The sequence below is a fragment of the Schistocerca americana genome, chromosome 5 (assembly GCF_021461395.2).
Source record: "Schistocerca americana isolate TAMUIC-IGC-003095 chromosome 5, iqSchAmer2.1, whole genome shotgun sequence".
NCBI lineage: Eukaryota > Metazoa > Arthropoda > Insecta > Orthoptera > Acrididae > Schistocerca > Schistocerca americana.
Genome location: NC_060123.1, coordinates 648701225 through 648715738, shown reverse-complemented (window position 1 = coordinate 648715738; position 14514 = coordinate 648701225). Strand labels below are relative to the sequence as shown.

At 44.4% G+C, this 14514-nt stretch overlaps 1 protein-coding gene and 1 pseudogene across 3 annotated transcripts in view; both read right to left on the bottom strand.

The window, feature by feature from the left end:
- LOC124615803 (inactive dipeptidyl peptidase 10) overlaps positions 1–14514 on the bottom strand; it is a 1404300-nt gene that overhangs the window by 73040 nt on the left and 1316746 nt on the right. For all 3 annotated transcript variants that reach the window (XM_047143937.1, XM_047143938.1, XM_047143936.1), the window contains exon 14: positions 2813–3051. In XM_047143937.1, coding sequence (XP_046999893.1) covers positions 2813–3051 — 239 coding nt within the window. The remainder of the gene's footprint in view (positions 1–2812; positions 3052–14514) is intronic.
- LOC124617410 lies at positions 3530–3647 on the bottom strand (annotated as a pseudogene).

Sequence of the window (14514 nt, the reverse complement as noted above, 5' to 3'; positions counted from 1 at the left end):
ACAAACCATTGCGCCACCTGACGACTCTATCGTACGGTGGTGAATTCTTGCCATACACTCAGCATGGATTGCTGCCGCCCTGTTCCCTTAAAACGAACAAAAGCGAATTACCGCATCATTTTGTTTTAGTTTCTCTAGCAGCGTGCCACGGGCTACGGCACTGAGGCGTGTGAATTTCAATGCGTAAACGGACTGCAGACGTTTTCCGGCAAACAAACAACAGATTAATGACGTAATATTATTCACTCTCGAGACGATAATGAAAACATAATGACTACCTCTAGTAACTTTATTCGTAAATGAAAAGTGTTGCGACGTCCTAGGGTTGATGATAAGCTATTTTGATAGTTTTAGTGCCCATAAGTAGAAGAAAAGGAATATACGGTGCTAATTTCTCAAAAAATGCACAAATTTTGTCAAAATAAGTCAACATATTTGTGACCGACATGGTGCGGAATTAAAACACGTTATTTGTTCACTAGATTATGAGCTCCCTGCTTTTCCTGATATGAAAGTATCGGGTCATAATTAATGGATGAAAAACCAGTACTTTGGAATGCCGATGAAATACACCTAAGAGGCAAAGAAACTTGTAGACCTGCCTAATATCGTGCAGGGCCCTCGCGAGCACGCAGATGTCCCGCAACACGATGTGGCATGGACTCGACTAATGTCTGAAGCAGTGCATGGAGGGAACTGACACCATGAATCCCGCAGGGCTATTCATAAATCTGTATGAAGACGTGGGGGTGATCTCTTATGAACAGCACTTTGCAAGGTATCGCAGATATGCTCTATAATTTTTATGTTTGGGCGTTTGGTGACCAGCAGTAGTGTTTAAACTCAGAAGAGTGTTCCTGGAGCCAGTCTGTAGCAATTCTGGACTTGTGAGTTGTCGCATTGTCCTCCTGGAATTGCCCATGTCCGTTGTAATGTACAATGGACATGAAGGGATGCAGGTGATGAGAGAGGATATTTACGTACGTGTCAACTGTCAGAGTCGTATGTAGACGTATCAGGGGCCCAACTATACACGCCCCACACCATTACAGAGCCTCCATCAGTTTGAACCCTGCTGACTTGCAGGGTCCACTTCCGTCATCTCGATTCAATTTGAAACGACACTCGTCCTACCTGCCAACATGCTTCCAGTCCTCAGCGGTCCATTGTAGAAGGGCCCAGGCGAGGCTTAAAGCTTTGTGATGTGCAGTCATCAAGGGTACACGAGCTGGCCTTCGGCTCCGAAAGCCCATATCGATGATGTTTCGTTGAATGTTGCGCACACTTACATTTGTTGATGGCCCACCACTGAAATCTGCAGCGATTTGCGGAAGGGTTTCACTTCTGTCACGTTGAACGATTCTCTTCAGTCCCCTGTTCTTGCAGGATCTTTTTCCGTCGCAGCGGTGTTGGGGATTTGATGTTTTACCGTATTCCCGATATTCACAGTACATTCGTGAAATGGTCATACGGGAAAATCGACGCTTCATCGCCATCTCGGAGATGCTGTGTCCCATCGCTCTTGCGCCGACTATAACACCACGTTCAAATTTACTTATATCTTGATAACGTGCCATTGTAGCAGCAGTAACCGATCTAACAAGTGTCCAGACACTTGTTGTTTTATATAGGCGTTGCTGGCCGCAACGGCGTATTCTGCCTGTTTACATATCTCTGTATTTGAATACGCGTGCCTACACCAGCTTCTTTAGCGCTTCAGTGTATTTATATGCAGCCACTCTCCTTCCTTTACGTCTCTGATCATCGTTCCCCCGTCGAAACATTCCTTCCATGCTATTTGTGGGCAGCATCCCTTGCTTTCCTCTTGTGGAGTCTACCTTCAACTTCGTTTTTGCCCGCGTCGTCATCTCACCCGTCTAGACAGCCTCGCCATAATAGTTCTTTTGTTTCTTACAGCATCGTTTAGTGTCTTGCTAGTTCCTATAACCAACCTGTCTTATTCTCTTATGCTTCACAAGGTCCATCCTTGAAATGGCCCAACTTCTGCTCTAAAAGTCCTCTTTCAGCGCCACCAATGTCTCCCCCCTCCCCATCTGTCAGTTGTCATATCTGTGCATGACTTACAGCAATATTCTCAACAATGAATTTACAGATTTATTTGCGTCGTCCTTATTTTTAAAAAGCTATTGTGTATAAATGAGATGAGTTGCTTTATTGTTTTCTTTTCTTGTGAAATTTTGTTAATTATTTGAAATACTTTTCTGCTATTTTATGACATCGGTGCTGTCAAGTTTGTCCTTTAGGTGTGTGGTCATCATTTAGTCGTAGAAACTTGGAAATGTCGACTTCTCCGACACACGCAAACAATGATCCAGCAAAAGCTAAACATATGGTCATTGGCCCTGCTATGTTAGAGGTGTAGAGAACTATGTAGTGCAGTGTAAGTTAGTGTAGCATGGTACTTACACTTCTATGACGAAGGGGATGGCCATGTCACCCAACTCGGGATGTAAGGAGTGCGGCAGTAGCTCGATGTGGGCGCGGTAGCCATTGATGGAGTGTAGTGTAGTTTAGGTTAGTGTAGTGCGATACTTACACTTCTGTGAGGATTAGGAAGACGGCGTCGCCCAACTCAGCACACCAGGAGGGTGGCAGCAGCAAATGGACGTGTGCATGGTAGCCAGTTGTGAATGTAGTGTAGTGTAGGTGAGTGTAGTGCGGCACTTCTACTTCTACAAGGAAGGGTAAGGCGGTGTCACAGAGCTCGGCACGCCAGGAGGCCGGCAGCAGCAGCTCCAAGTGGGTGCGGTAGACAGTGATGGAGTGTAGGTTGGTGTAGTGCGCTACTTACACTTCTACGAGGACGGGGAAGGCGGCGTCGCGCAGCTCGGCGCGCCATGAGGGCGGCAGCAGCAGCTGCACGTGGGCGCGGTAGCCCTGCTGCAGGGGCACCTCGAAGCTCTGCCGCTGCGGCAGCGCCAGCTCGTCCAGCCGGCGGGTCCTCCAGGGCCGCGTGTCGAACAGCACGCGCTGCAGCCGGTGCGTGACCGCGTCGTGCACGCCGGCCAGCGGCAGCCCGGGGCCCTCGCACTGCAACAACACACCGCACGGCACGGCCGTCACCGCCTTTGGGCTGTAACACCGCAGCTGCGGCGGAGAACACTCTAGGCAGGGAGGCTGTTCCAACTATTCATCAAATAATAAATGACGTAAATAAGAGAAAGATTCAGGAACGGAACTGAAATTCATGGTAAAAGGATGTCAGTAATCACTATATTCGGTGAAAGTGAGAAACAGTAAGAGGATTTGTTGAATGGAATGAACGCTCTAATGAACTCAAATACGTATTCAGAGTAAACCATAAGAAGCACTCCGTCATGAGGCCACATGTGGCCCACCGGGACCATCCGACCGCCGTGTATCCTCAGCTGAGGATGCGGATAGGAGGAGCGTGTGGTCAGCACACCGCTCTCCCGCTCGTTATGGTGGTTTTCTTTGACCGGAGCCGCTACTGTTCGGTCGAGTAGCTCCTCAATTGACATCACGAGGCTGAGTGCACCCAGAAAAATGGCAACAGTGCATGGCGGCCCGGATGGTCACCCATCCAAGAGCCGGCCACGCCCCACAGCGCTTAACTTCGGTGATCTGACGGAAACCGGTGTATCCACTGCGGCAAGGCCGTTGCCAAACCATAAAAAGAGGAAAGTAATTAGGAGTAGCAGAAATGAGATTAATGATAGACTCAAAATGGAAATTGGGGACCAAATACTAGACGAAGTGAAAAAATTTTACGATCTTGGAAGCGAAATAATACGTGACGAATGAAGTAAGGACGCTATAATGAACAGATTAGCGCAGGAAAAGGTGGAATTCCTCACTTAAAGAAATCCTGTAGTGTAAAACATGGGCCTTATTTGGCTGAGAAATTGCTGAGAGTGGAAGCCTGGAGTGCAGCATTGCATGGAAGTGAATCATGGACTATCGTACAACCGGAAAAGAAGAGAACTGAAGTACTTGTTACGTGGTGTTCCGAAAAGGTTCTGAAAATTAATTGGACTGGTAAGGTAAGAAGTGAGGACGTTCTGTACAGAAACAGCTAGGAAAGGAACGTCTGGAAAACACTGACTACACGAACGAACAGGATGATGGGGGATGTGTTAAGACAGCGGGGAACAACAGCGGTGAACAGCTTTTACGGTAGTACAGGCAGGCATAGACGGGAAAACTGTAGGGAAGACAGAGACTGGGATACATCCAACAATTACTCGCGGACGTTGTGTGCAGATGTTATTCTGAGATGCAGGGGTAGTCACGGGACAGGATGTACATGCGGCTGACATCAAACCAGTCAGAAGACTGATAACCTTAAAATAATCGTATTTCATACCTTTATTTTAACTTTACATCATTCCGATGTATCAGACATTGTATGTAGTGTTTTCAATATGCTAATTTCCCCAGCCTTGTGAAATATCAAGTTAACACAAAATCTCAACATTTGTTTTTTCAACGAGGATCCGAAATCAAATATTTCTAATAACGAATCACCTTGCTTCACTTTTTTCAGCAAGGATACGAAATCAAATATTTCTAATAATGAATCATCTTGCTTCAATTTTGCATCTGATAACACGTAGAAAATATGTCCTCAGCATAGATATACTACCTGCAAATTCAACCCAAATCCAAAATACTTCATAGTTACTACTGACAAGTTTTTCGCAAAGCATTTGCATAGAAATCTTGAAAATGAAACATTTGGAAGCAATTAATTGAAGAAGTTTCCTGATACTACGTGGAGCGTAGTGCTGCGGGCTGGCTTCTAGTAGCACAGGCTACCCTCCACCACGCACCATACACTGGCTTGCAGAGTACCGATGTAGATGTAGAAAACACGATGTGGTGCCACTGTAGTCTCCAGTGGCTGTGTCAAGAGATGTTGCAACAATGGTCGATACCTGTCTTGCCTGCAAACAAGCCCGCTCCCGGACTCGGGGTACTATACGTCAGGGCCGAGGGAACAATGTGTCCTCCCCCACGGGCCCTAGTTTCGTGGAGGCACTGAGATCTCGCGTAAAGTTGAGTACGGCTCTCTCAAACTTATGGATTCCATATTGACACTATTGGCATCAGAGTCGTGCCATCCCGACCAATGTAAGCAGGAACATCGCGAAACAATTGACCACAGTCTCGATTAGCCATGGTCCTTGGGCTGTCGAACTCCGACATATGATGGTGCATTTTTGTCTTTCTTTCACGACACGTAACACGATCTTCTCACACACAAACGAAATTTACATGCGATTTCTGGATGAGAAATCCGCTGCGTAATCTTTGTATGTGAATGTAGATGTCGAAAAGACGGTGTTGTGCCACTATTGCGTCCAGTGGCACTGTCTCTACGTAGTCTGATCGCTAGCAGTAGAATACTAATGACACTTATGTACCGAAGAAAGTAGTACGCTTCAGACCAGATAGACGTTTGTTACATGCCACATCCATGATGTTACAACTTTAATGGTGAGCAATATGTATAGCGACCGCCATACGAAAACTCCGCTCTCTGCAAAATTTATTTACTTCGAGACATCGATACGAGTTAAGTTGGTGTCTGTCTGACCGTTTGCGATGAAACTGGACGGGTGTATGGAAACATTGTGTCAATTCTTATTTTCATTATTCCTTCTCAGTGCCAAAACCATTGGGGGTCTCTTGGATCCAAGAAAGGAGAAGTATCAGTAGTTAATCGCTTTGTGTTCTGTTTAAGTTATGATGTCGAACTCGGAATATCTTCTATGAGTAGATGTTGGTGATACACGACGGCATTCCGTGGCTCGCTGCTATTTCTTTTTTTGTAGTCAACTGAGAGTTGTGACCTGTGCTCACTTGTAGTAACAGCGAATTCATCCCTACCTGAGCGAACTTCGGTGAATTGTGGTCAGGAGTGGAGCTAATTCACTCGCAAATCCTGTGAAGAATGTGACAGGGAATTCAAAAGGCCCTGAGGCCTGTAAGCTGCTTCCGTACTATTTATCGATTTGTACTTTGTTATTACTTGCTATAACGTGGCTGATTAAAAATTAGGCATTGGACAGTCATGAGCAGCCAGTTTTGGAGAGCGAATTTACTCCCAAGGTACATGCGTCAATAACTAAATTTTTGACCGTGAGCCTACGATGCATACACTGTTTCTTTTCCCACACTCTTGTATAATTGATTCCCTTCCAAAATATTCTAATAATAATGAAGAGAATGTAATGTGAGAACACTTTAGTACGACACAGTTAATTGTTCCCGCTTTACATTCAAGTATCACGTACCTACTCATTCTGGTCGCATACACATTACAATTACATCCACTCTTCTATCAGGAGGTTATGTGAGTTTACTATTGCCGATTCCTTACCGTACAATCGCCTTTTCATTGTATAACAAGTCCCCCGATACGGAATTAACCATGAGCTCCAAAGTTATCGCCTTGCTCACACACTTAGAAGTCCTACTCGCGTGGTGGCTCCGGTGCAGCTGTGTATAACCTTCCCACAAAATACTTCACTTTTATACTCGATCGGGGGAACCACAGGAGCTTGGAGTCTGCCCCATAAACATGACCCAGTAAGATTGAATCACTCTTTCGCGCCAAACTGGAATGGTTCAAAATGCCTCTGAGCACTGTGGGACTTAACATCTGTGGTCATCAGTCCCCTAGAACTTAGAACTACTTAAACCTAACTAACCTAAGGACATCACACACATTCATGCCCGAGGCAGGATTCGAACCTGCGACCGTAGCAGTCCCGCGGTTCCGGACTGAGCGCCTGAACCGCTAGACCACCGCGGCCGGCAACTGGAATGGTAATTGGAGCTAAACGCATGGGACATTTCACTTCGGAAATCGTTTGGCAGTTCAATATTTCGAGATCCACAGTGTCAAGAGTGTGCTGGGAATACCAGATTTCAGGCATAACCTCTCACCGAGGACAACGCAGTGGCCGATGATCTTCACTTAACGACCGAGAGCAGCAGTGTTTGTGTTCAATTTTCAGTGCTAACAGACAAGCAACACTGCATGAAATAACAGCATAAATCAGTGTGGGACGTACGACGAACATATCCGTTATGATAGTACGGGGAAATCTGCCGTTAATTGGCTATGGCAGCAGACGATCGGCGCGAATGCCTCTGCTGACGGAACGACATCACCTAAAGAGCCTCGCCTGTGCTAGTGACCATATCGGTTGGACCCTAGACGACCTGAAAACCGGGCCTGGTCAGATGAGTCCCAGTTTCAGTTGAGAAGAGCTGATGGTGGGGTTCCAGACCCCACGAAGCCTTGGACCGCTCAACAAGGCACTGTGCAAGCTGGTGGTGGCTCCATAATGGTGTGGGCTATATTGATGTGGAATGGACTTTGTCATCTGACCCAAATGAAACGACCATTGACTGGATATAGTCACGTTCGGCTATTTGGAGACCATTTGCAACCATTTATGGACTCCCTGTTCCCAAACAACAATGAAATTTTTATGGATGACAATGCAACATGTCTCCAGGCCACAATTGTTGGCGACTGGTTTGAATAACATTCTGGACAATTAGAGTGTACGATCTGGCCACCTACCGAACATTTATGGGACCTAATTGAGAGATCAATTTGTGAACAAAATCTTGCACTGGCAACACTTTCGCAGTTATGGACCACTATAAAGGCAGCACTCACGGCTCGTTATTTCTGCAAGTGACTTTCACTGACTTTCACTGACTTTCACTGACTCCATGGGACGTCGGATGCTTTGCACCGGGCAAAAGGAGGGGTTATCCCGTAACTTTTGTCACGTCACTGTATGCGGATTTATACTTTTTGTGTATATTCTGCTTTAGGTGCCGTACTTTGAAAAATTTCCCCTGTATTTTATGTATGCCAAGTGTGGTGGTCTCATCATTTTTTAATTATTCTTGTAGGTAAATACTCATATAGAGTTCAGTCAACTATTCGTTTTGACTCTGGACAGTTCTTCTTAACATGTCCACTGCTACCTGCATGAAAAGATTCCAACTCCAATCTAGGACATGCGATAACCTCCTCTTCATACATTGTAATGAACATGTAGACTTCACTGCTTTTCCTCTCCACCCCCCGCCCATTGCCGGGCCTGTATCACTGTATCCCTCCCTCTCTCCATCTCCACACTCTCCATCTCCTTCATCAGGGCAATTTCCAGTGCCTCCCCCTCCCGGATGACGAATTTCGCCGTGACATCTACCCTTCCTTCCAGCTATAACCTGTCCTTGTTTCCCCCCTCCCCAGGGCCCCCTTTCTCCTCTCCCCTCCATCTCCTAGAGTGGATTTTCCTCCTTCCCCCCCCCCCCCCCCCACAAGACCCTGCACCCCATACTTGCCTCTTTCCTTCCCTCATCCCTCCCTACCTGGCCCTCTTCAACGCGCCCCCCACCCATCTCCCCCTCTCTTCCCCTCCCTTCTTCCGGTCTCCCTCATATCCTTGCGGCTGGCAGATCCTCCGTTTTGATCATCGTCAGCGTGCCACGTCAGTGTTGTGTTCAGTGCTGTTTCTCCTGTGGGTGAAGAGGTGTGATTTTAATTGTGTACTGCCTTGAGGTTCGCTGTCAGTGTTTGTTATGTGCTACGCCATCCGTCGATCCTTTTTATGCTCCGGTCATACTGTGCCTTGTGTTCTTTTAATTGTTGCAGTGTGTGGCTTTTTATGTGTGCTACTTTTTTTACAGTTTTTTACCTCCACTTTACAGTCGCCCCTTTTTTATCTATTGCCTTCCATGATGTTCCCCCTTTTTTATATCTATGTTCACCATATTCTCTTGTTTGTATATTTTTCACTGACTTCTATTGTTTGTTCTATGTCTTTTGGCTGAAGAGCAGCGCATATGCTGCTGCCAGCCCGCCCTGATGGGGAATTGAAATACAATAAAGAAAAAAAAAAAAAACTAGCTCCTTGCACACACAAAGTGTTGAGTGCTATTGGCATGGGATTTCAAATTGATTTCGTATTTTTAGATTTCCCAAAGGCTTTTGACACTGCACCACAAAAGCGGCTTTAGTGAAATTATGAGTTTATGCAATATGGTCTCAGTTAAGTAACTGTATTTGTGATTTCCTGTCAATGAGAACACAGTTCATAGTAACTGACTGCAAGTCATAATTACCCAGTGCCTGCCTCAAGTTACAGTCCAGCTGTCCAGAATTTAAAAAGTTCCCTTTCCTCTCTGACATCATCATTTAAACAATTAAGTTTGGAGCTGACTGACCTTAGATTGCATTCCGACACACCACCAGCCGAGAGTCGAGCCACAATAAGCTGACTGTGTTCGTGCTGGATCGTGCAGGGCCACATCAGGCCATGAGCACTGAGTCCCACTCGATCTGGAGTCGTGGCACCTTCCGCTAGTGACAGATCCGTGTACAGAGACGACACATGCATACTGTGGGTTCAGCTGCATTACGCAAAGTGGAGGATAGGATGATAAAAATGCAGGAATACGCTTGTATCATTTTGAAAAGTGACAGGGGGACTCATATAACACGAAAATAACCTGTAACTCATACATACGTTCGGCTTGAAAGCTGGAACGTCAAGTGATGCACACTCATCCTCTTTGCATTGGACACTTGTACAGTTCACAAAGAACAAAAAAAAAAAAAAAAAAAAAAGGGAAAATGGTGTGGTACTGTGCTTTTAAAAATCCAATCGTAGATATTTCGCTGGGGCCAACATAGCCAGCCACTACAGAACCGTAAAAAATGTGAACTTATACTTACCAAGCATGTAGCAATAATATTTTAGAGCTAAGCGCATTTATATGAAGTTATGAAGTGAACTGTAACCATTGACCCAGCATAGGCCCATGTGGTGGTTGAATGTCAAACAAACAGGGCCAGGGATTGACAATAGAAGCCTTCCTATCTATATCCACTTCCAGGTACAAGGCAGTGGCTGCTAGGATGCCCAGACGTCCTACACTACTCGTCTGGAATATGATGCTATTAGTATGCAGAAAATCTATTTCCAGCGCTTGGCATGCATTCACCTAGCAAGTATTCATAAATTATGGTCGGAAACTTCAAGAGCGTGAAGCTACTGCCCTGTACACCACATACATTTTCCATTCTGTCTGGAACAAACCATTTACAGGTTCCTAGAGATGTAAAACATATGATGTTTATGAAATTCATGTCTGATTACAGCTAAGCAATTATGGTATGGTCATTCATTCTTATAAAATCATCAGCAACAACAAATGTATTTAATGGAAGAACGAAATCTTACAAGAGTAATAGCTGGTCTCCTTGTTATACACAGCATTTTAACACAAAGTACAGATACCAGTTTCAGACGCCAGACCACAGTTTACCCTTTAATAACGGTGAATATAGTCCTGAAATTAGTGAAATTTATACTTAAAGAAGTGTAAAGTCACTTTCAGGTAGAGCCTTATAATTTTAAAACGAGTACTGTACCAAGAACATTGAATTTCGCATTGAAAAAAGTGAATGTAATATAAAAATTGATGAAATTTGTAACCACCATGAAAACAGCATTCTATTTGTTAGAAACACTTCAGTCCAATCACAAATCCGATATGATATTCTGTATTTTGTTCGTATGGTGACATCTTGGGACTGTACATAACATTCACCAGAAGTCAAGAACACTGACATTATGTTTCAATACATACTTCACAACATAGTCACAGGCCAATTTGAGATATGTCCACCATACATTCACTCTCTCCCTAGCAATTCATATTGTAGGGTACATGGCGCTCAAGTTCACAGCACTTGAGTGCCTATAGTTATTTGAGAGAGAACACCTAACACATAAAGGCACATAATAATTGTCCCACTGCTCCATTTGTGAGTAGGGTAGGAAAAGGTAGAATTACCCGTGATGTAAAATATACTCTGTGATGCATTGTATGAAGACTTATAAGGCTTGCAGAGTATATGTAATTGCCTTCCTAAGATTTGAGGCTTAGCATAAGCAGCATAAAAGACATTAACACTACACACATCGCACCTCACTACACACCACATCTCACCACAAACCAGACACCACACATTAAGCCACACCACAGTACGTATCACACACGAACACCACAACAAGCCACAAAGCACACCATATATGATGCCACGCCATACCTCACACAGTATACACATTCAACATGCCACTGACCAACCACCACAGCCCACCATAGACAACACACCCCAAGTCACAGCATGCACCACACAACACAACACAGATGACATACCACACACATCACACACAACACATCAGAAGCCATACATCATACAACCAACACAACTCCCACAGCACACAAAATACCCAACATACACACAATGGACATAACTCACCATCTACACCACACACCACAATTAACATACCACACCCAACACATTCCACATACCACATAATCACACCTGCCATACACCTCACCATACCTCACCACACACCACATAACACTCTCCATGAGCCAGAAAACACCACATCAGGTCTCAGCACAAACCACATAATGCATTACACACAAAATGTTACACACCACACTCAATACACACCAGAAACCACACATCACACATCCAGCACACTCACATAGCATACACAACATACACCACATACATCACACATCACTGCTCACACACCACAAACCACACAATCTTACATGACAGACACCACACCATACCTCAACACAAAACACAGTAATTACCACACCACCTAACACACTCTACAAAACTAACACCACACAACACACACTGCACCACACTATAACAACACTACACACCATAAATTACACCACACCACACCATACCAGAGAGCACACATTACAAAAGCCTTAAGGAGAATTATGTCATTTCTGAGGAACTGTAAGGATGCTTTTACAGGAAAATGGTTACAATGTTTGATACAGATGTGTGGGTCACTGTGGCCAAGTTGATGTAGTAGTAGTAGCAGTAGTACATTCAAGAGATTGAAACACTAGGTCCAATGGAGAATTTAGTAAAGTTATTCCTACTTTAGATTGCAATAGCTTCTTCACTAGCTGTAGTAGCATATTTGTAAACATGGATTCTCAGCCAGCTGTACCACGATGCCCCATACACTCTTTTGGTGGGTGACAATATTATTTTTAACTAACACTATAGGTACATCTTGGTGTGATGGGAAATGGATAATGAAATAGATATGACATTTAACACCAACCACCATTCCCATAAAATGAATGTGATCAAAGGTCTGGGCTAGACTGCATGATTAAGTGAATCATCATACAAATTGTCAGTATTTTTGTTGTACATTTCCACCATTCACCCCTAGTGTCCAGGATTACCATCCACCAAAAATATATTTGAGCAGAACTGTTTCCAGACAAGCTTCATGATACACGCTGGGTTTACACTAGCTCCAGTATCGCGTCACTAGCATCACATAGTGCACCAATGAATGTGGTGTTACTCCCTGCAACATTAAGTAAGTTCTTATAGGATTGCCATCAGATCAAGAGCTCAATGTAGCGTTGATTTATGGTTAACACTGCTCCAGTGTATTTTTGGTTGCTGGTAATCCTGGACGCAAGGGGTGAGTGATGGATAGAAATCTGCTAGAAATGTGCAACATAAAACACTGATAATTTATGTGAGGAATCACTTAAACATGCAGTTTTGGCCAGACGTTAGATGACATTCAGTTTATGGGAATTGTGATTGGAGTTAAATGTCGTATCTATTTCATTATCACTGGCGTTTAACGTTTTGTCTACATCATTACAGAATTTCTGTCACATAAAAAAACCCGTGTTAGTTAAAAGTAGTACTGTTACGTATCGAAAGATTATTTGGGGCATTATGGTGCAGCTGGTTGAGAATCTGTAGTTGTGAATTTACTGCTATAAATCCTCGGGAACCTATTTCAACCTATCATATGAATCTACTCTACTGAGTTTGCCATGAGGCCTACTGTTCAAATCTACTGAGTTTACTTGTACTACACTACTATTGCAACCACTAATACTCAATGAACTGCGGCCCAGTGACCCACATGTCTCCATGAACTACAGCACATTTTCCTGTACAAGCACCCTTACAGCCTAAATGTTCTTGGCAATTTAAAACTGTGTGCCGGACCGAGACTTGAACTTGGGATATTTGCCTTTTGCGGGCAAGTGGTCTACCGCCTGTGCTACCTAAGCATGACTCACGACCTCTCCTCACAACTTTACTTCCACCAGCATCTCATCTCCTACCTTCCAAACTTCACAGAAGCTCTCCAGCGAAAATTGCAGGACTAGCACTCCTGGAAGAACAGATATTGTGGAGACATGGCTTAGCCACAGCCTGGAGGGTGTATCGAGGATGAATTCTCTCACTCTGCAACAGAGTGTGCTCTGATATACAGCTTCATGGCCGATTAAAACTGTGTGATGGACTGAGACTCGATTTTGATCCTTTGGAGATGTTGTGTTGCGTGCTGTCTGGTGTAATGTGACATGTGGTGTGTAGGGTGCTGTTGTGTATGGTGTGGTGTGCTGTAGAGTGTGGTGTGTGGTTGCTCTGAGTTGTGGTGATGATGATGATGTTTGGTTTGTGGGGCTCTCAACTGCGCGGTTATCAGCGCCCGTACAAAGTCCCAACCGTTTCTCAGTAAAGTCTCGCCCCTTTCATGAATGATGATGAAATGATGAGGACAACACAAACACCTAGTCATCTCGAGGCAGTTGAAAATCCCTGACCCCGCCCGGAATCGAACCCGGGACCCCATGCTAGGGAAGCGAGAACGCGACCGCGAGACCACGAGCTGCGGACTCTGTGAGATGTGGTGTGTGTGGTGTGGTGTTTTGGGTTGTCTGTGGTGTGTGTTGTTAAAGATATTGACCCTGCTTCTGCTAAGGCTCAAACCTTAGAAAGCAACTATGAGTATGTATACTCTGCAAGTGTTCGTGCAACACATTGTATAGTATAGCTTATGTCACTGCTTGTCGTTTCCATTCCTGTTTCTGTCAAATGGAGCAATGGAATATCGATTATGTGCCCTTTTATGTTGGGCGCTCTCTGCCAAGTAGTTTTAAGCGTTTGGATGTTGTAAACCAGTGGGAATTGTACTGTCCACTACAGACTGCTATTGGGGAATCCATATATGGTGTTTTGGAATATAAAGTGAGTGTTTCTGACGTCTGTTCTGTGTTATATACAGTTCCATATGAGTAAAATACAGAATATCGTATCGGTTTTATGACTAGTTTGAAAGGTTCCTAGTAAATGTCACGCTGTCTTTAAGGATGGGTACTCATTTCCGTGATTTTTTTGATTCACTATTTTCAACGCTAAATCCAGTGTTGTCGGTACAATATTTGTTATAAAAGCATAGGACTACACCTGGAGACTGACATTACCCTCTATCAGGTACAAATTTAATTCATTCTGAGATTATATTCGATGTTCATACAGCGTGCATTGTGGACTGGCGTCTGACTCTAGTGACTGTTTTCGTGTTGAAATGTCTTGTGTAAGAGGGGAAATGACTGTTGCTC